At 37.9% G+C, this 25108-nt stretch overlaps 1 protein-coding gene across 4 annotated transcripts in view; it reads right to left on the reverse strand.

Moving 5' to 3' along the window:
* Positions 1–25108, reverse strand: part of casd1 (CAS1 domain containing 1) — a 67321-nt gene that overhangs the window by 11682 nt on the left and 30531 nt on the right. For 2 of the 4 annotated variants that reach the window (XM_028817075.2, XM_028817074.2), the window contains exons 10-14: positions 23053–23142; positions 13589–13708; positions 6029–6185; positions 2953–3032; positions 2564–2665 (exon numbers count right to left, since the gene is read on the reverse strand). In XM_028817075.2, the coding sequence (XP_028672908.1) occupies positions 2564–2665; positions 2953–3032; positions 6029–6185; positions 13589–13708; positions 23053–23142 (549 nt within the window). Of the gene's footprint in view, positions 1–2563; positions 2666–2952; positions 3033–6024; positions 6186–13588; positions 13709–23052; positions 23143–25108 lie in introns of all 4 variants that reach the window. The other 2 variants (XM_051935822.1, XM_051935820.1) reach the window with 1 other exon arrangement.

Below are 25108 nucleotides of genomic sequence, written 5' to 3' on the forward strand. Positions count from 1 at the left end.
CACAGAAGCTGGTTGGAACAAAAACCTGCAGCCACAGTGTGCCCAAAGGACTGAGGTTGGGAAACAGTGGTATAAACAACAAAAGGAAGTTGATCGAGTGACATAAAGTGTTGGAGAAACTCGAAAGCTCAAGTTCACAAAGTCGTACAGTGCCCGAAATAAAAAAGAAGTTGTCAGATATCAAAGTCGCCGTAAAAAGGCAAGTCATAGCCCACCATCTGAGTGTCACATGAAAGTTTATTAGGGTACAGAGAAAAGAAAAAAAAATAGGGACACAGTGAGAAAGAAGCTCGAAATGTCAACTTTAATCTCAAAATTTCCACTTTAATCACGTAGTTTATTTTTTCATTAAAGTAGAACGTTATAAACTTCATCTTAAAATCATTTAATTTACTAGTTTCTCAAATCCCATTGTAACTAAAGTAGCACGTTAAATGCTTTGTGTTGTATGTGTTCTTCTATGTGCTCTATGTGTGTTAATCACTACGTGCTTCTTAAACTGGCTTTCTCTTACTCCGACAGGACACAGAATCCATTACATTCATGATATTACAGCTCTCCGAATAATTTAAATATTGAGATGCATACTTGATATAATTTTCTTGAGGATAGGAATTAAAGCATGTTATTAAACATGGGAACACGGTGGCGCAGTGATAGTGACTAGCTGGCATCTCGTCCAGAGATTGTTCATTCCTCCCGCAAGATACTTGCTGCGCCATGCACGACCTTCGATGAAATAATTTATTGCAGCAGTACTGTCTCTTTCAAACGTACTAACCCCCAATTCCTGTCCTTCCTTTTCTTTTTCCAAATACCCAATCACCACTCAATCAGCTCTGTAATAGACGTTAAGCCATCTGTAAGCTGAGAACGACGATTCTTCAAAACTTTTAAGGAACATTGAAATATCTTCGTAGTACATGTTTAATTATTCTATCCATCTGTCCTTCCAGTGTCGCTCCAGCCACAGCATGAATACAGCGCGAGGCAGGAACAATCCGTGAACGAAGCTCCAGCTCCTCACTAGCGCTGCGGCACCGTGTAGTTAAAGTTACAGTTTTATCTGTATAATATAATAAACATATTTTGCTGCATTTCATCTTAAAAATGATATCGTCATCATATGTAAATACACGCTTTATAAAGTGGCTCAGGTTGTGCAATATTATAAATGTATCGCAAGTTTAGAGTGAGGTAATTAATTATACTTTTAAGTACAAACAGTTCTACAAGGAGCTAATTCTCTTTCCGATCAGCTGCTGTAGATCTGTGATTCCCCACTCAGATACAGTGATATAAATACTTAGAGTGGTGCAATGAGAGTAATATGGAAAAAGATGATCTGCTGCGGCAACCTGAAAGCAGCTGAAAGAAGAAGAAGGTGCAGTGAGAGTAACAACAATAAAGCAGCTATGGTATTTGGAACAGTTTGGCCATTCCATGGACCATTATATTGTTCCAGATTAATTACAATCAGATGCCTTAAACTAATAAACAATATGCGATTAATTTCAATGTATTTGACAAAGCCGCATCAGGGATGTGGAACTAAAAAACAAAGGGAAACCACACTGGAATAAAAGCACTGCTTTGACGCTGGGTGCCGGCAGTTTGCAGAACCAAACAGAGAACTTGCGTACGCCAGGGTCTGAGCTTCCGTGAAAATGTGCATGGCTTTACGCCACGCTGAGGTTTTATACATCGTGATTTGAACGTGGAAACGGGAGTACGCAACATTTTTGTGCGTACACACCGTTTATACCTGAGGTGCCTGGTCACACTTGCTTGCTGCTTTCTAAAACTCAATTTACCTGATGATTCATTTTAATTCTTTAAACTCAGCCCTGTTGTTCTGCCCTCATCAGTGGGACTGAACAATAATGCAAATTAAAAAAAACTGCATAAAGTCATAAATTTTGTTACTGCTTTCATTAAAATGTTTTTCCATTAAAATGCCATATTGCACACTCAGATACCACATTGCAATGTTTTTCTTTCTACTCTTAAAATCAGTCAAATGGCTGTGTCAGATCAATACCTGCCCAAAATCCCCCCACGGCTTTCTTGAACATCTGGATTCAATTGTGTGCAATTTGACAGACAGACTATTATCTACTTAATAAGAAGGGTGTTTCAGTTTTCAAATGACACCACATTCCACTTTCTATGTTTTTCCCTTTGTATATTTCAGATGCTTTTGAATATTGCAACTAATGGTGTTATAATTTGGATACACAATGTGACTTCTTTAGCAACTATATATATTCTGACAGAGTATTCCCGAGCATACACTTAACATCCATTTCACCAATTAAAAAAATTAGGTGGGATAAATTAACTAAAGTTTGCCTTAATTATGTGCAGTTGATAATTTTGTCCCCAAAGGTATTTAATTTTCCTTTATGGGTCCAGTCAAATAAAAAAAGAAAAAAAAATACTATATTTTGCTGAAGTGAATACCAATACTTGATATAAAATTAAACCTAAGTATTGTAATATTATGAGATTGTAGCTTTCCTGCAATAACTTTACAAACAAACACAACAAGGAATTTACTTACAAAACGATCTAGCTTCCACCTGAACCACCATTCATGGACGTTTGCATCCATTTCAAAGAGCTTAGAAATTGGCCAAATGGAAAAGATGTTCTCAAACCCACTCTACATTAATAAAAAAGAAAACAAACCAATGAATTCAAATAAATACACTGATGAGAAAGCAAAACAATCAGCTTCAAGTTACATATGGAGTGTGCTAAAATTAATGGAAGCTTTAGATGTTAAGTATTGCTTTATGTACTGAAAAAGATGTAAAATGGATGTTAAAGATGTCATCTATGTACAGAGAGATGATTTGTTAGAAAATGAAATAACAGAATCATTAAAGTTTTTAAATAATGTGTTACACAAGCATATCAGAAAGAACACGTGAATAAATGCAGACTCACCTGGGAATGTGCTAAAAACCAAATACAGAGTAGCAAAAAAAATAATTTCAGCAGCAAAGCCAGATGCCACCAAACACTGCCTGCAAGATTTAATTAAACACAAAAGTTAGCATTATGATATCTGCAGTTAATGTAATTATATACTGTAAAAATTCAATATTTGTTAATAATAGGGCAATGCAACTTAAAAACAGAATATTAAATAGTTAAAGATTTTCTCCTAAATTGCTCAACGAAAGAACTTGGGAGATTGTACTGACAGTACCTGCCAGGCAGTTACGCATGTAATGAAAAATGATGTTGTTTGAATTTTGCCTGTTAAGTATAAACTGTGAAGTTAAAAAAACTTTTCAGTTTGAAGTATAAAGAATATCCTGTTAAAATGTATTACAGTACCCTAGTAGGATTCACAAACTCTCCCCTTTGTGGTCAATTTAGTCGTCTTTACTAACAAATAACACATTTTAGACCTCTGTGCATAGGCAAATTCTTACAGAACTATTTAATTTTTTTCCAATATAATTTTTAAAATTTACATATTTAATTTAGTAGGATCTGTAAGATTGCATTTTCATTTTGACATTACATATTTCTCTGATAATCAACTGCAACAAAACCGGAATTAAATTCATTAAACTTCCACACCGTTATGCAGTAAAATGTGTTACTGCACAACACTGTAATATGTCTGTAACCAATGTAAATGCTGTCATTACATTTTTGCAGCTTGTATAAATTAAATTACTATTATAAAACATGATAAAAGTTTTCTTTACTAGATTGTATCAAGTACTGTATATGCACTTAACTCACTTCTACAAGGGTCACTTCATTCGTTTATAGTTTAGAGAACCAGAGTGGGAGATAATTCCATTTTATTAACCATGTATACATTAATTCAGATTATGAACAGTACTAATAAATATTTGATTACTATATGATGATCACCGGCTGTTGAGCACTTATCACAAAATGTTATATGGTAACACAGTAAAAAAATTAAAATTATATATATATATATTAAGACAATGTGCTGTGAATTGGACTGTCTTGCTTTTTAAACACCTCAAGGTCACTGTGTTGGGCATATCACTGTCCGGTTTTTCCCTTGCCATATATTTGATAGGATTTGGATATTGTTGTCTTTCTGTATTTTGTTTTATTTATTAATCCTTAGAAAACATGCAATTCCCCACCAACCACTTGCAGACTGTTTTAATGTCTGCTCTACTCTAAACTCACTGGTCACTTTGTTAGGTACACCTTACTAGTACCAGGTTGGAGCCACTTCTACCTTTAGAACTGCTATAATTTCCTTATGGCATAGATTCAACAAGGTACTGGAAACATTCCTCAGGGATTGTGGTACATTTTGACATTATAGCATCATGCAGCTGCTGCAGACTTGTCGTCTGCACATCCATGATGCAAATCTCCCATTCCACCACATTTCAATGGTGATCTATTGGACTGAGATCTGGTGACTCCATTTAAGTACAGTGAACTCACTGCCATGTCCAAGAATCCAGTTTCAGATGATTTGAACTTTGTGATATGGTGCATTAATCTGCTGGAAGTAGCCATCAGAAGATGGGTACACCATGATCACAAAAGGATGGACATGGTCTGTAACCATACTCAGGAAGGCTGTGGCATTTAAATGATGCTCAGCTGGCACTAAGGGGCCCAAAGTGTGCCAAGAAAATATCCCCCACACCATTACACCACCACCACCATCCTGAACTATTGATACAAGGCAGGATGGATCAATGCTTTCATGCTGTTGATGCCATATTCTGACCCTACCATCGAATGTCACTTTAGAAATCGAGACTCATCAGATCAGGCAATGTTTTTTCCAATCTTCTATTGCGCAGTTTTGGTGAGCCGATGCAAATTGTAGCCTCAGATGCCTGTTCTTACATGACAGGAGTGGCACCCGGTGTGGTCTCCTTCAAGGTTTGATGCCTTCAGAGATGCTCTTCGGCACAACTTTGTTGTAATGAGTAGTTATTTGAATTACTGTCTTAGCATTGTCTTAGCTGTATGCTTCATATCATGTGAACCATTGCTTTTTCTGAGATTTCTTGCACTCTAAATAAAGCAGGTCTTCTTCAATGACCTTTTTGTATTTGGCTGTATTCATTCTTCCCACAATTCTGACCAGAATCCTTTAAACTGTCAAATGCCTTTTAATCAAGAGTGGCATCCGTCTAACCACTGTACCCTGAGCACCTGATTGATGAAGTTCTGCTGAGATGCTTGACTTTCAAACATGTTCTCCCAACTCAGCAGAGAACTACTGAAACTCTGTTAGAGTGACCAGCCTAAACCAGTCTGGGCATTCTCCTCTGACCTCTGGCATCAAAAAGGCATTTTCACCCAGACAAATGCCACTCACTGGATATTTCCCCCTTTTCTGACCATTCTCTGTAAGCCCTAGAGATGGCTGTGCGTGAAAATCCAAGTACATCAGCAGTTTCTCAAATACTCAGATATTTGCGTTAACAAGCAGTTGAACAGGTGTACCTAATATAGTGGCTGGTGAGTGTACATTGGTTTGTGATTTGGTTGTCACCCTGCTTATAACACAGATGGCTTATTATGAAAGGAATTAAACTTTATGTGTGGATGTAAACTTCCTGTCAGAGGTAAAAGCTACTCAAGCAAAGTGAATGAGAAAACACAAAACAGAATTTTATGAACAAAACTGAATTTTATAGAAGGAGCAATAAAGTAATCCCTTGTCAAAACATTCCTTTAAAATCAAAGCTATGGAGTGAAGGAAGACTCAAAAGGACACTGTTTAATGCATATTAAAAATATTTACCTTTTAGAATATTAATGTTTATTCTTATTAAAATAAAATATTGATATCAAACATATTTAAATAAATCAGAAAGACAGGCATTGTACTAATTACTGCATATAAATGTAAAATACCAGTGGTGTTTAATCTGTTAAATCCTAAATACACACACAGCCATTTTTGAAAAAGTAATTTATATGGCTGCATCCTCTAATAAAAAAAATAATATATTTTTTAAATAATTAGTAATACTAAATAAAGACTTACCATTAGCTATTTTCTGGGTTATTTGAGGATAGACCGCTAATGTTGCATATATTACAACAAACCAAAAAGTCACCAAAGGAACAAAATAGTAGAACTGATATGGCCTGTCCATCACCAGGCACAGCACCACCACAAGGAAGTTAAGTCTGAACAGCACCTAGAGACAAGTTCAGAAATAAATTAGAATTTATGTTTGCAGATATAAACAGTGTCATTTTTAAGTTAACATTTAGAAATTAACTATATTCAGTAAATCATCTTTTCAAAATTTTGTGGGGGCGAGGTGTCTAATCAGCCCTCTCCACACAGCTCAGTCCTGCATCTCCCCCCCCAGTCAGACTCTATCTTCAAATGTTCTTTTACTTTATTCTTCTGCTTCTGCCAGTGCTTCCATTTCCATCACTGTTCTGCCCATATAGCATATTCATTGTCTCTTCTCATCACACTGTTTGCACTTTCTATCGCTCTCACTTTTGTTGTACCTCCGACTGTCTGATTTCTAATTTTGTCCCTTTATGTAACTCCACATATCCATCTCAACATTTTCAATTCTGCCACATCCAGCTTCTCTTGTGCCCCCCTTTACTGTCCATATCTCAGCTCCATACATTACTGCTGATCTTACCACTGTCTTAAAAACCTTAACTTTAGCCTTTTCCTTAACTCTTCAACCCCAGAATTCTCCTGATACCTTCTTCCAATTGTTCCATCTCTACTGCACTCCTTGGGTTATCTCTGCATTCAGTTCTCTGTCCTGGGCTACCATTAGATATTTAAACGTATGCACTTATTTCAACAGCTCTACCTGCAGGCTAAGTTCTGAATCCTGACCATCATTAATCCTCAAATATTCTGTCTTCTTCAGTAGATCTATTGGTGTTCAGTTATTTAAATTAAGCTAAATAGAAGGCAACAGGCACCAGTTACACAAACTTACACAAACTTTAGTAAAATTCTAAACAGAATAGCAATGCTATATAAAAAGTTATTATCATGTGGTTTTCATTCAAAAGCAACATTATGTGTATCTGATCATCTGCTAAATATGGCTCCTTAATAAGATTAAGTGTCTGTTGCAAACTGTAACATTAATTATTTTAATATTCATTTCAAAGTACAAACACCATTTCCAAAAAAGTTGGGACACTTTCTGAAAATACAATAAAAACTAAAATCTGCACTTTTAGAAAGTGTCCCAACTATTTTGGAAATGGGGTTTGTAACTGCTCAGACATCATCATAATTTGTAATGTTTATGTACAATGAACACCTCATAGATAGATAGATAGATAGATAGATAGATAGATAGATAGATAGATAGATAGATAGATAGATAGATAGATAGATAGATAGATAGATGGGGATTAATAAAGTATCTATCTAAGGGGAAATTCACAAATTCTCATACTGAACTGTTAAGACATAAAACAACCTTTGAACAACTGGAACAAAGTAGTACATTTGGAAAGTTTCCTTATAGACCCATAATTACATAAACGATCCCATAGTGAAAAGTGACAAAATCTTATTTTGAATATCTAGACAGACAGACAGACAGACAGACAGACAGACAGACAGACAGACAGACAGACAGACAGACAGACAGACAGATAGATAGATAGATAGATAGATAGATAGATAGATAGATAGATAGATAGATAGATAGATAGATAGATAGATACTTTATTAATCCCAATGGGAAATTCACATTCTTCAGCAGCAGCATACTGATACAATAAATAATATTAAATTAACGAATGATAATAATGCAGGTGAAAAACAGACAATAACTATGTATAATGTTAAATGTTAACGTTTACCCCCCCGGGTGGAATTAAAGAGTCACATAGTTTGGGGGAGGAACGATCTCCTCAATCTGTCAGTGGAGCAGGACAGTGACAACAGTCTGTCGCTGAAGCTGCTCTTCTGTCTGGAGATGATACTATTAAGTGGATGCAGTGGATTCTCCATAATTGATTGGAGCCTGCTGAGCACCCTTTGCTCTGCCACAGATGTTAAACTGTCTAGCTCCATGCCAACAATAGAGCTTGCCTTCCTCACCAGTTTGTCCAGGCATGAGGCGTCTTTCTTCTTAATGCTGCCTCCCCAGCACACCACCGCGTAGAAGAGGGCGCTTGCCACAACCGTCTGATAGAACATCTGCAGCATCATATTGCAGATGTTGAAGGACGCCAGCCTTCTAAGGTAGTATAACCGGCTCTGTCCTTTCTTGCACAGCGCATCAGTATTGGCAGTCCAGTCTAATTTATCATCCAGCTGCACTCCCAGATATTTATAGGTCTGCACCATCTGCACACAGTCACCTTTGATGATCACTGGGTCAATGAGGGGTCTGGGCCTCCTAAAATCCACCACCAGCTCATTGGTTTTGCTGGTGTTCAGGTGTAGGTGGTTTGAGTCGCACCATTTAACAAAGTCATTGATTAGGTCCCTATACTCCTCCTCCAGCCCATTCCTGATGCAGCCCACGATAGCAGTGTCATCAGCGAACTTTTGCACATGGCAGGACTCCGAGTTGTATTGGAAGTCCGATGTATATAGGCTGAACAGGACCGGAGAAACTACAGTCCCCTGTGGCGCTCCTGTGTTGCTGACCACAATGTCAGACGTGCAATTTCCAAGACGCACATACTGAGGTCTGTCTTTAAGATAGTCCACGATCCATGCTACTAGGAATGAATCTAATCCCATCTCTGTCAGCTTCTCCCTAAGGAGCAGAGGTTGGATTGTGTTGAAGGCGCTAGAGAAGTCTAGAAACATAATTCTTACAGCACCACTGCCTCTGTCCAAGTGAGAGAGGAATCGGTGTAGCATATAGATGATGGCATCCTCCGCTCCCACCTTCTCCTGATATGCAAACTGCAGAGGGTCAAGGGCGTGTTGAACCTGTGGCCTAAGGTGGTGAAGCAGCAGCCTCTCCATGGTCTTCATCACATGTGATGTCAGAGCAACAGGCCAAAAGTCATTCAGCTCACTAGGACGTGATACCTTTGGGACTGGGGTGATACAAGATGTTTTCCAAAGCCTCGGGACTCTCCCCTGTTCCAGGCTCAGGTTGAAGATGCGCTGTAGAGGACCCCCCAGCTCCGATGCACAGACCTTCAGCAGTCGTGGCGATACTCCATCTGGACCCGCTGCTTTGCTGGCACGAAGTCTCCTCAGCTCTCTGCTCACTTGCGCTGTTGTAATTATGGGTGGGGATGTCTTTCCTATGCTGGTATCAGCAGAAGGATGTGTGGAGGGTGCAATACTCCGAGGTGAGAGTGAGAGTGGGTTAGGGTGGTCAAACCTGTTAAAGAAGTTGTTCATTTGGTTTGCTCTCTTCACGTCTCTCTCGATGGTGGTACCCCGCTTCGAGCTGCAGCCAGTGATGATCTTCATCCCATCCCACACTTCCTTCATGCTGTTATTCTGCAACTTCTGCTCCAGCTTTCTCCTGTACTGCTCCTTTGCCGCCCTGAGCTGGACTCGGAGTTCCTTCTGCATGCGCTTGAGCTCATGCTGATCACCGTCTTTAAAAGCCCTTTTCTTCTGGTTCAAAAGGCCCTTGATGTCACTTGTAATCCATGGCTTGTTGTTAGCATAGCAGCGTACTGTTCTTGCTGGAACTACAATGTCCATACAGAAGTTGATATATTGCAGAAGAGTAAAAGGAAAATATCAATTCTACCTATATGCTATTAGATTTTATATAATTTCTTCACTGGCTGCAAAACAGAAAATATGATTTGTGTAGAGAAGGGCTGGTGTGTACAGAATGGGTGCTGGGCACACGTTCTAGGTGCTGCCCGCCTAAGTGTTGAAAATGTCAGCTAATAAGGAAAATAGTGAGCTGCAAAATGCAGGACTCTGCTACTACTTTAGGAGGAGTCAGTGATGTCCGCTTCTGCCTTCTTTAGTAACTATGATTTACAGTATATATTATATTATATATGATTTATATATTGCAACATCTGGGGCCTCATGTATAAACGGTGCGTACGCACAAAAATGTTGCATAAGAACGTTTCCACGTTCAAATCGCGATGTATAAAACCTAAACTTGGCGTAAAGCCACGCACATTTCCATGGTAGCTCATACCCTGGTGTATGCAAGTTCTGAGCTCGGTTTTGCAGACTGGCGGCACCCAGCGCTAAAGCAGTGCTACTGTTCCTGTGTGGTTACCCTTTCTTTTTTAGATTCACATCCCTGACGCGGCTTTATAAATACACTGAAATTAACCGCATATTGTTTATTAGTTTAATGCATCTGATTGTAATTAACCTGTAACAATATAATGGTCCACAGAATGGTCAAACTATTCTAAATACAATGGCTGCTTTAGCGTTGTTACTCTCACTGCACCATCTTCTTCTTCTTCTTTCAGCTGCTCCCGTTAGGGGTTGCCACAGCGGATCATCTTTTTCCATATTACTCTCTCTGCACCAGAATTATCAGTATACAGCATCTAGCACATGCTGCCTCAGCCATGCTGTCTATTGAACTGCTCTCATACGGCAAACGCTTCAGAGCCTTTCCTGTGCTGACCTCGCAGTTCAGAAACATTTTCATCCCAAGAACTATAAATGCAATCAATCATTCCATCAAGTGCTCCTTGTAGAACTGTTTGTACTTATAAGTACAATTACCTCACTGTAAACTTGCGATGCAGTTATAATATTGCACAACTTGAGCCACTTTATAAAGCACGTATTTACATATGATGACAATATCATTTTTAAGATGAAATGTAGCAAAATATGTTTATTATATTATACAGATAAAACTTTAACTACGTGGTACCGCAGTGCTAGCGAGCCGCTGGCACTCCGTTCACGGATTGTTTCTGCCTTGCGCTGTATTCTTGGTGGTGCTGGCGCGACACTGGAAGGATAGATGGATAGAATAATTAAACACGTACTATGAAGATATTTCGATGTTCCTTAAAAGTTTTGAAGAATCAGCATTCTAAGCTTACAGATGGCTTAACGTCTATTACAGAGCTGATTGTGTGGCGATTGGGTATTTGGAGAAAGAAAAGTAAGGACAGGAATTGGAGGTTAGTACGTTTGAAACAGACAGTACTGCTACAATAAAGTATTTCATTGAAGGTCACGCATGGCACAGCAAGCATCTTGCATGAGAAAAGAACAATCACTGTGCCACAGTGTTCCCATGTTTAATAACATGCTTTAACTCCTATCATCATGAAAATGATATCACGTATACATCTCAGTACTTTAATTATTCAGAGAGCTGTAATATCACGAATGTAATGGATTCTGTGTCCTGTCGGAGGAAGAAAAAGCCCAGAAGCACGTAGTGATTCACCCACATAGAAGATCAAATACAAAACAAAGCATTTAACATGCTACTTTAGTTACGATGGGATTTGAGAAACTAGTAAATTAAACGATTTAGGATGAAGTTTATGATGTTCTACTTTAATGACAAAATAAACTACATGATTAAAGTGGAAATTTAAAGATTAATGTTGACATTTCGTACTTTTTTCCCCACTGTGTGCCTATTTTTTTTTCTCTGTATGCTAGTAAGCTTTCATGTGACACTCAGACGGTGGGCTACGACTCGCCTTTTCATGGCAACTTTGATATCTGACAACTTCTTTTTTATTTCGGGCACTGTGCGACTTTGTGAACTTGAGCTTTCGAGTTTGTCCGATACGCTATGTCACTCGATCAACTTCCTTTTGTTGTTTATACCACTGTTTAAACCAACAAATAGTATGTTTTTCCTTGCCTCCACTTGGTATTCGCTGAAATTCTTCTATTTTCCCTCTTGCTTTTGCCATTGTCTTTTCACAGAAGGCTGAGCTTAAGGGCTATTTATATTGATTTCCATATTCAAAGAGGCGTAATTCTGGGAGGAGTTGGGGCGGGATAGCAGGCGTGTGCACGTGCGTTACTTTTCACGCTGACCGGGATTTATGGAGCAGAAGAATGTGGGAGTTGGTGTTCGCACAGATTTATGCATCTGGATTTTTTTGTGCGTAAGCACATTTCCACTTTTGTGCTTACGTCATGTTATAGTGTGAATTCTATGCACGGCGTTATGCATGAGGCCCCTGATCTTTGAGGAGTGGATTGCAAAAGACTATGATTTAGATTAGATAAACGGTATTAATCCCAAGGGGAAATTTAGGGTTTCTTGAAAAAGATTAAAAATAAGGTGGCCCAGTATCAAACGACTTTATTGATTATGAATGCAAACTATGCTTGATTTAAAGAGAGCTTGTTACAGATACCACCCAGAAGTCTAATAAAATAAATAAATGAAGTACATCCAATCAAATGTACTCAGGAATAATTGTTCTAGGATTGATATGGTGCCATAGGAATACTGTGCTAGAAATATTAGTTGTTTACTCTACTGTATAAACCAATACAGTGGGATACAGCTCCCTACACTCAGATATGCTTTTGTTATGAGAAACTTGCAATTTTTGGCTTATGTTTGAAGACACATCGTTCTAATGTGCAGATTCATAGCCAAAAAAGATGAGTATTTCACATATAAGCAGTACAGCTAAGACTAAGGTGTGAAGAATTGAACCACGAGGCTGCAAATGTACTTACTACTAAGTCACTGTAAGAGCTTGAAAAATACATTTAATCAGCAAGTGCTCCAAATATGAAAGTAGAAAGAAAACAAATATATACAGTATGGCTGAATTATAAATGTAACTGCTAAATAAATACAAATAAATATTAAAAATTCTATAATACAAGCATCATAAAGCAAGGAAACTATACTGCAAAAGCATACTGTTTTTTAAAGTACCTTGCAATGCAAAATGGAAAATAAGTAGCTTTGTTGTAATATATTATTAAAACATTTTCTCACTCTGTGGTACATCTAAAACTATACACTACAGCTTTACTAGTCTAAATACTGTATATACTCGGGTCTTAAAACCCAAAAAATCAATCATAAAATCAGACCCCGACTTATACGTCTATTCAAAAATGCAACACTTTAATTTTTTTTTTTTTATATATCTTCTTGCCTCCTCCAATCTCACACCAGTTTCTCAGACACTTTGAATTTTGTTGCAGCAGCGCAGTTACTAATTTCTTTTGCCACTTCAACAACTTTTAATGTAAAACCAGCTTCATATTTTATTCTGATCGAGCGCTCCATAGTAGATAAGGGATGCTCTTAACGATAAATGTGTATGATGGTGTGAGACACAAAAAACACAAAACAGTGCAAACGTCACTACAGAATAGTTTGGGTATTACTGTGTGGTCTCATAGGCACAATACATAGGAAAAAAAAAAGACAGTGTGCTCTGTGGTTACTCTCTCAGGTGGGCATTAGCATATCATAATCTCTTGGGCCAATAGCGTGAGTTTTCTGCATCCGACTTATATGACTGAAATTATAAAATATCAGTTATTATATGGTAAAATCAAGCCCTGACTTATCCGCGAGTATATATGGTAAGCAATATATTATAGAAATATAAAACATAATTTCAACATATATTTCTTTTAATGGAATAAACAATCACATTTGTAATTAATTATACCACTAACCTGGCACACTCTGTAAAGTCCAAAATCTCCTTTTAGCCAAAAGAAAGAAAAGTGTCCATAGCCTGTTTGGAACAGATAGGCTGCAACAAGGACTCGGACATGCATATATACTGGTATGAACTGCAATAAATAAAAAAAATACAATTACACGTCAATTGAACTAATACACAACCTTCAAAACAACAACAACAACAACAACATTTATTTATATAGCACATTTTCATACAAAAAGTAGCTCAAAGTGCTTTACATAATGAAGAAAAGAAGAATAAAAGACAAAAAAGAAATTAAAATAAGACAACCTTAGTTAACATAATAAGGAGTAAGGTCCGATGGCCAGGGTGGACAGAAAAAACAAAAAAAAACTCCAGAAAGCTGGAGAAAAAAATAAAATCTGTAGGGGTTCCAGGCCACGAGACCGCCCAGTCCCCTTTGGGCATTCTACCTAACATAAATGAAATAGTCCTCTTTGTAGTTAGGGTTCTCACGGAGTCACTTGATGCTGATGGTTATACAGACTTCTGGCTTTTAATCCATCCATCATTCATCAAAATTTATAGAAGCTCAAAATGGAGTCTAAAGTCTGATAGAATGAGTAAAGATTATAAATTATATAAAAAAAAAACCAGTAATGTGTAATACAATGGTTTCAGTAATCACTGGTGTACCCTTGATACAGAGGAACAAAAAAGCTGTACCACCTCTGAACACCAAAATAACAATTATTTGATCCCTGTGTCTTAATGTGGTTATGGAATGCTAGCAAAAATGAAGCAAAAAAAGTTTTTTCCTATGATGTTTAAAGAGGTTAAAAACATATTTGAAAGGATCTAGTGTAATTCTTGGTGTTTTGACATGAATTTCAAATACAATTTTGATTGAAACGATTAGATATAATTTATTTGTTCCTAAAGGGAAATTAAAACATTACAGAAGCTCAAGAGAAGAAAAATAAACGTGTATACATATACAGTTTCCCCTCACTATTATTGGCACCCCTTGTAAAATTAGTAAGAAGTAAGTAGGAAAAAAATCACTGTTTGCTGAAAAAATGAGAAACATCTGACTTTTAATTGAAACAACGTCATTCATAGAAAAACAAAGTCCTCATCAAGAAATAAATATTTTTAACAAAAACACATGAGCCACAATTGTTGGCACCCCTGCATTTAATACTTTGTACAACCTCCCTTTGCCAATATAACAGCATGGAGTCTTCTCTTGTAACCTTTATTAATGCTGGAGAATACAGATCATGGGATCCGAGACCATTCTTCTTTAACACTAGAATTACCAGAGCCTACGAAAAAACTCGTAAATCCGTCCCACCTTAAATCGCGTCTTAGATCCGTTTGCACCTCTCCGCCAGAGTCCTTTGTCATCTAAATGTGCTGATAAACAAAAGCTACTAGCAGCCAGCTATTCCATCCCCCCACCGACTTAGAACGAATTTCTCCTAGCTCATGGCTTGCCTTGATTTGATTTTCTGGGATTGAAGTGGAGTTTTAGAGTGGAAATAATATAGTGTTATTTGGAATACACGCATTTCATGTGTGTTCCGTTTCTACAGTAGTCTGTGCAAGCACATTTTTAAAACAGAAACGTTTTTCATATTCTAATAGTAAATGACAAAATGTAGGCATAAACTATATAACGTATGAAGCCTGAAGTCCATATATCAAAGAAACACTTTCACAAAAGGTACAAATAAGAGAACACGTGCGCTTTTATTCGAAAATATAACTGCACAAAAAAATAAGCCGCGTTAGCATGCCACATTGACATTCTTACTACAACCGCCGCGGTGGCGTAATGGTATCAGCTCCTGACTGGGGATCAGAGGGTGGTGAGTTCGATTCTGCACGGCTCCACTTCGAGAAATGAACTGCTCTTATTCTTACAATTTTAGAATAACAACATAAATTTGATTTCAGTCTGTAACAGCCGGTGTAATTTATGATACTGGTAAAGGTTAGCTTTTTTTTTTTTTTTTTTAATTCACTTTTCATTCTCGCAGTCGCATTCAGAATCAATCCATACAACCCCATCTGACATAAAGACGCGCTATAGGTCTGCAGTGTACCACGATGCATACTACCGCCCCCCCCCCCCAAAAGGGTTCTGACACACAAACGCTGGCGAAGCTGCCTTCTTCGTATCTCACCGTCACTTGAAATCAGCAGTTCTTAGCTGCTTATCAATCCATACAACCCCATCTGACACAGCTGTTTTCACATAAATAAAAGTGTACTTTTATTCAAGACTATAACCGAAGAATAAAGAAAGCAAGTTACAGTTGGTGGTTGATACGACAGCTTGCGTGGTGCAACGCTAAGAACTGCTGATTTCAAGTGACGGTGAGATACGAAGAAGGCAGCTTCGCCAGCGTTTGTGTGTCAGAACCCTTTTTTTGGGGGGGGGGGGGGGCGGTAGTATGCATCGTGGTACATTGCAGACCTATAGCGCGTCTTTATGTCAGATGGGGTTGTATGGATTGATTCTGAATGCGACTGCGAGAATGAAAAGTGAATTAAAAAAAAAAAAAAAAAGCTAACCTTTACCAGTATCATAAGTTACACCGGCTGTTACAGACTGAAATCAAATTTATGTTGTTATTCTAAAATTGTAAGAATAAGAGCAGTTCATTTCTCGAAGTGGAGCCGTGCGGGATCGAACCCGCCACCCTCTGATCCCCAGTCAGGAGCTGATACCATTACGCCACCGCAGCGGTCGTAGTAAGAATGTCAATGTGGCATGCTAACGCGGCTTATTTTTTTGTGCAGTTATATTTTCGAATAAAAGCGCACGTGTTCTCTTATTTGTACCTTTTGTGAAAGTGTTTCTTTGATATATGGACTTCAGGCTTCATACGTTATATAGTTTATGCCTACATTTTGTCATTTACTATTAGAATATGAAAAACGTTTCTGTTTTAAAAATGTGCTTGCACAGACTACTATAGAAACGGAACACACATGAAATGCGTGTATTCCAAATAACACTATATTATTTCCACTCTAAAACTCCACTTCAATCCCAGAAAACCAAATCAAGGCAAGCCATGAGCTAGGAGAAATTCGTTCTAAGTCGGTGGGGGGATGGAATAGCTGGCTGCTAGTAGCTTTTGTTTATCAGCACATTTAGATGACAAAGGACTCTGGCAGAGAGGTGCAAACGGATCTAAGACGCGATTTAAGGTGGGACAGATTTATGAGTTTTTTCGTAGGCTCTGGTAATTCTAGTGTTAAATAATCTCTCCCGATCATTCAGGGTCCTAGGCCTTCTTCTGTGTACTCTCCTCTTCAGCTCACTCCACAGGTTTTCAATAGGGTTCAGGTCAGGGGACTGAGATGGCCACGGCAGACCTTTGATTTTGTAGGGTTGATTTGGACATGTGTTTCGGATCATTATACTGCTGGAAGATCCCGTGACGACCCAGTTTTAGTTTCCTGGTGGAGGCAGCCAGGTTTTGATTTAAAACCTCCTGATATTTCATGGAATCCATAATGCCATTTACCCAAAAATTTTTCCAGGGCCTATGGTGGAAAAACAGCCCCACAACATCTCAGAACCTCCACCATATTTCACAGTTGGGACAAAGTTCTTTTCATTATAGCCATCCTTCATTTTACACAAAACCCACTTTGCGTGTTTATTGCCAAAAAGTTCAATTTTTGTTTCATCAGACCATAGAACACGGTTCCAGTCAAAGTTATAGTAACATTTTATAAACTCCAGGGGCCTCATGTATAAACGGTGCGTACACACAGAAATGTTGCGTACGAACCTTTCCACGCTCAAATCGCGATGTATAAAACCTAAACTTGGCGTAAAGCCACGCACATTTCCACGGTAACTCATTCCTTGGCGTACGCAATTTATCCGCCCGGTTTTGCAGACTGGCGGCACCCAGTGTCAAAGCAGTGCTACTGTTCCTGTGTGACCACCCTTTCTTTCTTAAATCCACATTCCTGGCGCGGCTTTATAAATACACTGAAATTAACTGCATATTGTTTATTAGTGTAATGCATCTGATTGTAATTAACCTGTAGCAATATAATGGTCCAGGGAATAGCCATAGTATTCCAAATACCATAACTGCTTTAGCGTTGTAACTCTCACTGCATCTTCTTTCAGCTGATCCCGTTAAGGGTTGCCACAGCAGATCATCTTTTTCCACATTACTCTCACTGCACCACTCGGAGTATTTATGTCACTGTATCTGAGTGGGAAATCACAGCAGCAGCTGATTGGAAAGAGAATTATCGGTATACAGAATGAAGCAGACGCTGCCTGAGCCACAGGAAATGCTTTAGTCCCTGTACGGACTTCGCGGTTTAGAAACAGTTTCATCCCAAGAACTCTAAATGCATTAAATCAGTCAGTGCTCCTTGTAGAACTGTTTGTACTTATAAGTACAATTACCCCACTGTAAACTTGCACTACAGTTATAATATTGCACAACCTGCGCCACTTTATAAAGCGCGTATTTACATGTGATGACGGTATTCATTTCTAAGACGAAATGCAGCAAAACATGTTGATTATATTATACAGATAAAACTTTAACTTCATTTAAATAATCTGTATTGTTAATAATTAAACATGTGAGGACACGGTGCCGCAGCGTTAGCTAGTTCAGTAATTGTTCCTGCCTTGCGCTGTATTCTTGCTGGTGCTGACGCGACACTGGAAAGATAGACGGATATAATAATTAAACACGTACTACTAAGATATTTCAATGTTCCTTAAAAGTTTTGAAGAATCGAAGTTCTAAGCTTACAGATGGCTTCACGTCTATTACATAGCTTATTGTGTGGCGATTGAGTTTTTGGAGAAAGAAAAGTAAGGACAGGAATTGGAGGTTAGTACGTTTGAAAGAGACAGTACTGCTGTGATAAATAATTTCATTGAAGGTCGCGCATGGCGCAGCAAGCCTCTTGCGAGAGACATGAACAAGCACTGCGCCACCGTGTTCCCATGTTTAATAACATGCTTTCATTCCTATCATCATGAAAAAGATCACGTATACATCTCAGTATTTTAATTATTCAGAGAGCTGTAATATCAAGAATGTAATGGATTATGTGTCCTGTCGGAGAAAGAGAAAGCCTGTTTAAAAAGCAGGTAGTGATTCATACACATAGAGCACATAGAAGATCAAATACAGAACAAAGCATTTAACATGCCACTTTAGTTACAATGGGATTTGAGAAACTAGTAAATTAAACGATTTTAAGATGAAGTTTATGATGTTCTATTTAATGGCAAAATAAACTACGTGATTAAAGTGGAAATTTCGAGATTAAAGTTGACATTTCGTGCTTTTTTCCCCACTGTGTGCCTTTTTTTTGTCTGTACCCTAATAAGCTTTCATATGACACTCAGACGGTGGGCTACGACTCGCTTTTTCACGGCGACTTTGATATGTGATTTCTTTTTTATTTCGGGCACTGTGCGACTTTGTGAAGTTGAGCCTTCGAGTTTCTCCGACACTCTGTCACTCGATCAGCTTCCTTTTGTTGATTATACCACTGTTTAAACCAACAAATAGTACGTTTTTCCTTTGCCTCCACTTGGTATTCGCTGAAATTCTTATATTTTCTCCCGTGCTTTTCCCATTGTCTTTTCACAGAAGGCTATTTATATTGATTTGCATATTCAAAAAGGCGTAATTCTGGGAGGAGTTGGGGCGGGACAGAAGGCGCGTGCACGTGCGTTACTTTTCACGCAAATCGGGATTTATGTAGTGGAAGAACGTGAAAGTATGCGTGCGCACAGATTCCTGCATCTGGATTTTTCTGTGCGTACGCACAATCCCGCTTTTGTGCTTACACCATGTTATAGTGTGAGTTCTACGCACGGCGTTATACATGAGGCCCCAGGTGCTTACGTTTATGGATAACTGACAGAAAAGGTTTATTTCTGGCATACCTTCCAAATAATCTGTTGGCATGGAGATGCCATCTGATGGTGGTTCTGGAGACTCGACGACCCCAGGATTTTACTTTTTCTTGCAATTCCCCAACAGTAATTACTGCCCTAACAGTAGAAATGGGGATTTTCAGACAAGTATCTATTTTTTTATAACCATTCCCTGAGTTATGAAGGTTCAACACACTTCTCCCTTATTTGGATTGAGTGTTCTCTTTTATTTGGCATGATGATGGTAGGCTAAGGTAATCTGGTTCTGGGATTTGTATCCCAGTTAATTAGGAAGTCATTGATTTCAGCTGGAAAGTTCCTATACACTCCAATCAACTTAACAATGTCTAATTTAAATGGGGAACATTATTTCAGTTACATTGTTTCACATTAATTTCCAAGGGTGCAAACAATTGTGGCACATGTGTTTTTGTTAAAAATATTTGTTTCTTGATGAGGGCTTTGTTTTTCTTTGAATGAACTAGTTTCACTTAAAAGTCAAATATTTCTCATTTGTTCAGTGCAAGATGATGGTTCTTCAGCAAACAGTGATTTGTTTTCTAACCCTTCTTACTAATTTTTACAAGGGGTGTCAATATTAGTGTAGGACATATATACACACACACACATATATTATATATATATATATATATATATATATATATATATATATATATATATATAATAATATAATAAACAAACACCCCCCTGCCCTCTGAAACACCTGTAAAAATGTCTGGTCTTGGATAATTAAGAGCTGCTGCCAATGACAGACTTATAGGTGACAGAAAGTTGGTGAGACCTGTCCAAATATGCCACAGTTTTAATATTTAAAGGCATTAACATTTGAATTCAGCAGGTCCAGCTTTCTGTGTCTACAAAAGAAGCATGCCATTTAGAAATCTGTTCCATCCAAAGTTGCGCAGTTGAAGACACCGGCACTCAGAATGACTCATCTTTGGATCATTTCTGTTGCTGGGTATAAAAATAAGTCTCAACAAAGAGATGCAGCCCCCTCCTAATGTGTAATGTGACCAAGTTGAGGCTGCATTTCAAAATTAGGATTGTACATTTCAGCTTTAATTATTTATGATGGTGATGCAGAAATGCAAGTATCCAAGTTTATGGATAAGAATAAACAGTCAGCTTTGTAAATTCTATAATTCATTTGTAGAAAGGCTATTCAGGCATTTATAACCATTTTAACTCATTTTACTGTCCTCTGAATCTCATGTAAATTCTATAATTCATTTGTAGAAAGGCTATTCAGGCATTTACAACCATTTTAACTCGTTTTACTGTCCTCTGAATCTCATTTTGGGCTTTGCGGATTGTTCCTTTCAACGTTTGGTTTTGAACTTGGCCTTAACAATCAGTTTTAAAAACGGCCCAAGAGCCATACACAGCCAATTTACTCTCGCATCATATATATATATATATATATATATATATATATATATATATATATATATATATATATATATATATATATATATATGAATTGCATTTTCCTATGAGTAGAAAGTTATTTTCTTTACAAAAACATTTTGCTCCTAACGCTAAAATTACTAACTGAATGATTGACAAGTCAGGTGAACTTTGGCCTTGTCTAACTATAGCAACTAGTTTAACTGAAAACCCTAATGACATTTTATTATTACTCTCAATGTCCTCTTGTACAGAATGTTCCTTCATGCTATTCCAAAACAGCACACCACTCCATATACTCCTCAGTCCCATTATTGGCTAAATGTAAGGTAAAGCTACAGTTTTAGCCTACCAGATGACTTCAGTCCTCACAAGCACAACAATGTGAGGAGGAATTTGCTAATGGATATATCTCTCAGATTTTGGGAACAAAGATTACCTTAAACTACAGAGGTACATGAGGTTAGATACTGCTACACGAACAAGCAAAAAACTGAATCAACGTGGAGGCTTTTTACAGTATACTGTAAACGTAAACACATAGTGATCTCTGCTGCACAGCTAAAATTAATGGCGCTCCATCTGTGGAAATACAGAAGTAATAAACTTTACTACTACTACTACTGTATAATAAAAAGTACTGACAGTTGAGCCCACAGTTGGTGCTCAACAAACATTAATACTGAAACGTTAAACATGCAGTGTAAGTCTTATCTTGTTACACACTCCAGCACATAACAAACTAGACCTTTTTTCTTCAACTCCAGCTGACTTAAACTGAATTTAAGCTTTTCACACCAATCAATGTATTTAAGGAGAAAGCAGAGAAGCTAGAAGCCTCTGCTGAAATCTTTTGCCACATTCATTTTATTTATCCATTTTTTTGTCACAACAATTACCTTTTTCTTATTAGGCAAAACATAAAATAACAGTAATATTCAATTGTGACTCAAGTATTGTATCATGGGGATCCATGAAACATAACCTTCACTGAAACATAGAGTAATGATACTAAATACATCAATGTATTCATTCATTTTCTTAATCCACTTATCCAGGACAAGGTTGAAAGCAGCTGGACCCTATCCTAGTACTCATTGGGTGCAAGCCAGGAACAACAGTTGGATGATTCCCAAAACTGAGGCGACTATTTGAATGAAGCTCCTCTCCTGCCATAAACATGATCATTAGGAGTGTCTCCCAGGTACTGGCGTTGGGAAACATGGGGGGAGAAAGAGAATGTGACACAACTAATAACCCAGATTCTGTTTTCTTTAGAATGGCGGGGAACACCGCAGAAGATAAGTGACATCGTATCTGGGCCTGACCTCACTAGTTCCACCTCTTCTGCTTCCTCCCTCATGCCTGCCTGCCTCCTGGTAATTTGGGGACTAGCTTCTAAAGAAGTTAGATTTCCACGTTGCATAAACACTTTTTGACAGCAGACAGCTGTATTCTTGATCTACTGTAGACCTTGTGTCTAACTTAGTTTTACTGATCACTACTTTTTTCAGCACTAACAACTAACTAACTAACATTAAACTGGATGTCCTTTGCAGCCCTAACTCTTTTTTTCCCATTGCATATTCTAAACTCCTTAGAACACAGAAAGTGGCATATGATATCTATTGGCTGTTTTAATGGAAAGACACACTGGATACTGAAGCCTGGGAATATTCTAGAGCAGTGGTTCTGAACATGTGCTACACAAAGAATTACTGGGTAGTATGTGAGGGGGTGCCAAGTGAAAGCAACACAGAGAGGGAGAGAGACAAAGACCCCCTGGACGCCAAAAAGATTCCAGGGTTTGAATTTTGGTGTGGGACTGCAGGTGCCTATTACTTACTAAAAATCCTGCATGGTTTAACTTAATAAAGCCTGAAAACCCTGCTACAATTTCAAGACAAAAAAGCTTTCATGATTTCCACTATTTAGGTCAGTATATAATTAGTATTAGAAATAAAAATCTATGATTCACGCATGTCTTGATAGCACGATACAGTAAACAATCAACCGGCAGTTGAGTGAGTTTAGCGTGTGGCGAGATTATTCATTGTTTAATACAGAGCCGTACACAGCAGTGACATAAGAACAAAAGTAAATGTACTTACTGCACTTGCACCAGATATATGATATATCAGTATAACCAGTTGCATCCATCCTTTCCATTCATCTGTTTGTTCCCGGTTTAACATCTTCGCCTTAAAGAGAATATTAAACTTGGTTAGCAAGTCATTGTCATATTAAGTATGCATAATAAGTGGAATTTAAACTTTTAATTTACAACTGGCCACTGGCTCATTTGATTTTTTGAAGTCACACTGAAGGCTCTCCAAACTATCTGCGCTGATGCTTTGCACTTATTTTCTATAAAAAGATTGAAATGTCTTGTAAACAGTAATAACTCTTTCATTATTATTATTTCATAGAGTCTCCTGTGTTTTGGCATCAGGCTTCTTCAAGGTTTGTTTTTTATCCTCACATGGCTAATTATGCATGCATAGTTCACGCACCTCCTTCTCTCAATGAGGAACTTGAACATTGACCTGCACATTTGGCGACAAACAGCGAAAACTCATTATCTATGTTGTATATGTTTCATTAAAAAAAAATGTCGAGAACCTGAATTATGGGGCGGCATGGTGGCACAGTGGTAGCGCTGCTGCCTCGCATTAAGGAGAACTAGGTTCGCTTCCTGGGTCCTCCCTGCGTGGAGTTTGCATGTTCTCCCCGTGTCTGTGTGGGTTTCCTCCCACAGTCCAAAGACATGCAGGATAGGTGCATTGGCAATCCTAAATTGTCCCTAGTGTGTGCTTGATGTGTGTGCCCTGCCCGGGGTTTGTTACTGCCTTGCGCCCTGTGTAGGCTGGGACTGGCTCCAGCAGACCCCCATGACCCTGTGTTAGGATATAGCGGGTTAGAAAATGACTGACTGACCTGAATTATTTACTTATTTGTTCTACCACTAACTAAGTGTCACAGAGTCTGTAATGATCAACATTATATATATATATTAAATGATCAGCATGATATACCTGGGGGGGCAGTCCAATCCAATGTTGGCTGTTACAGCTCCAGGAAATGTCATGCTGGCCTCGTAAAGCATTATGGGGTGCTGGGGAACCAAATTATCAGAAACTAATTCGACAAACAAGGGGGAATGCGAACACAGCAAATTCGCAACGAATAACGCTTTGGCGAAATTTGCTGATCAACATTAGTGGCACAGTACAGTATTGGCAGGCAGTCCTGCGTCAACTGGATGTAGTCCCTGTGCTTGAGCATCTCTCTACTACATTCTCCTACTGATCACAGAAATCGTGTTAGGTTAAATGCCAGTTTCTTTTTTTTTTTTTTTTTTTATTTTATTTATTAATTTTATTGTAATCATTCCATACAAATAGATCAATTTATCACAAAAAAATTGAAGACAAATCAAACCCCACCCCTGAGAAGGAGAGCTTAGCCAAAGGGGAATTGCTTAGGACTTTTTAATAAGGCAACAATAAACAAAAGAAAGGAAGAAATATATATATAGGTAAATAAAGAAAGGAGAAGGGAATTAAATGCAGTAATAGTTATTTCTCTTATTCTAATATAATATTGATTAGATCCTGCCAGGTTTTAAAAAAATTCTGTACAGATCCTCTAACTGAGAATTTAATTTTTTCCAATTTCAAATAATATTAAACATTGGTTTCTCACTGACTTATCAGAGGAGAGTTAGGATTCTTCCAATTTAACAAAATAAGTCTGCGTGCCAAAAGTGTAGTGAATGCAATCACCGTTTGCTTGTCCTTCTCCACTTCAAGTCTGTCTGGAAGAACACCAAACACAGCTGTTAATGGGTTAGGAGGGATTTTGACCCCAAGGCTGTCTGAAAGGCACTTAAAAATTTTGTCCAAAATGATGTTAGTTTGGTGCAGGCCCAAAACATATGACCCAGTGAGGCAGGAGCTTGGTTGCAGCGTTCGCAGGTTGGATCTTGCCCTGGAAACATTTTGGACAGTTTTAAGCGAGACAGATGAGCTCGATATATAATTTTTAGTTGAATAATTCTATGCTTTGCACATATGGAGCTTGAGTGAATTCTCTGCTTTGCTACCTTCCACTCCTTTTCTGATATATTATTAATAATTATATTATTAATATTATTATTAAGAGATC

The sequence above is a fragment of the Erpetoichthys calabaricus genome, chromosome 13 (assembly GCF_900747795.2).
Source record: "Erpetoichthys calabaricus chromosome 13, fErpCal1.3, whole genome shotgun sequence".
NCBI lineage: Eukaryota > Metazoa > Chordata > Cladistia > Polypteriformes > Polypteridae > Erpetoichthys > Erpetoichthys calabaricus.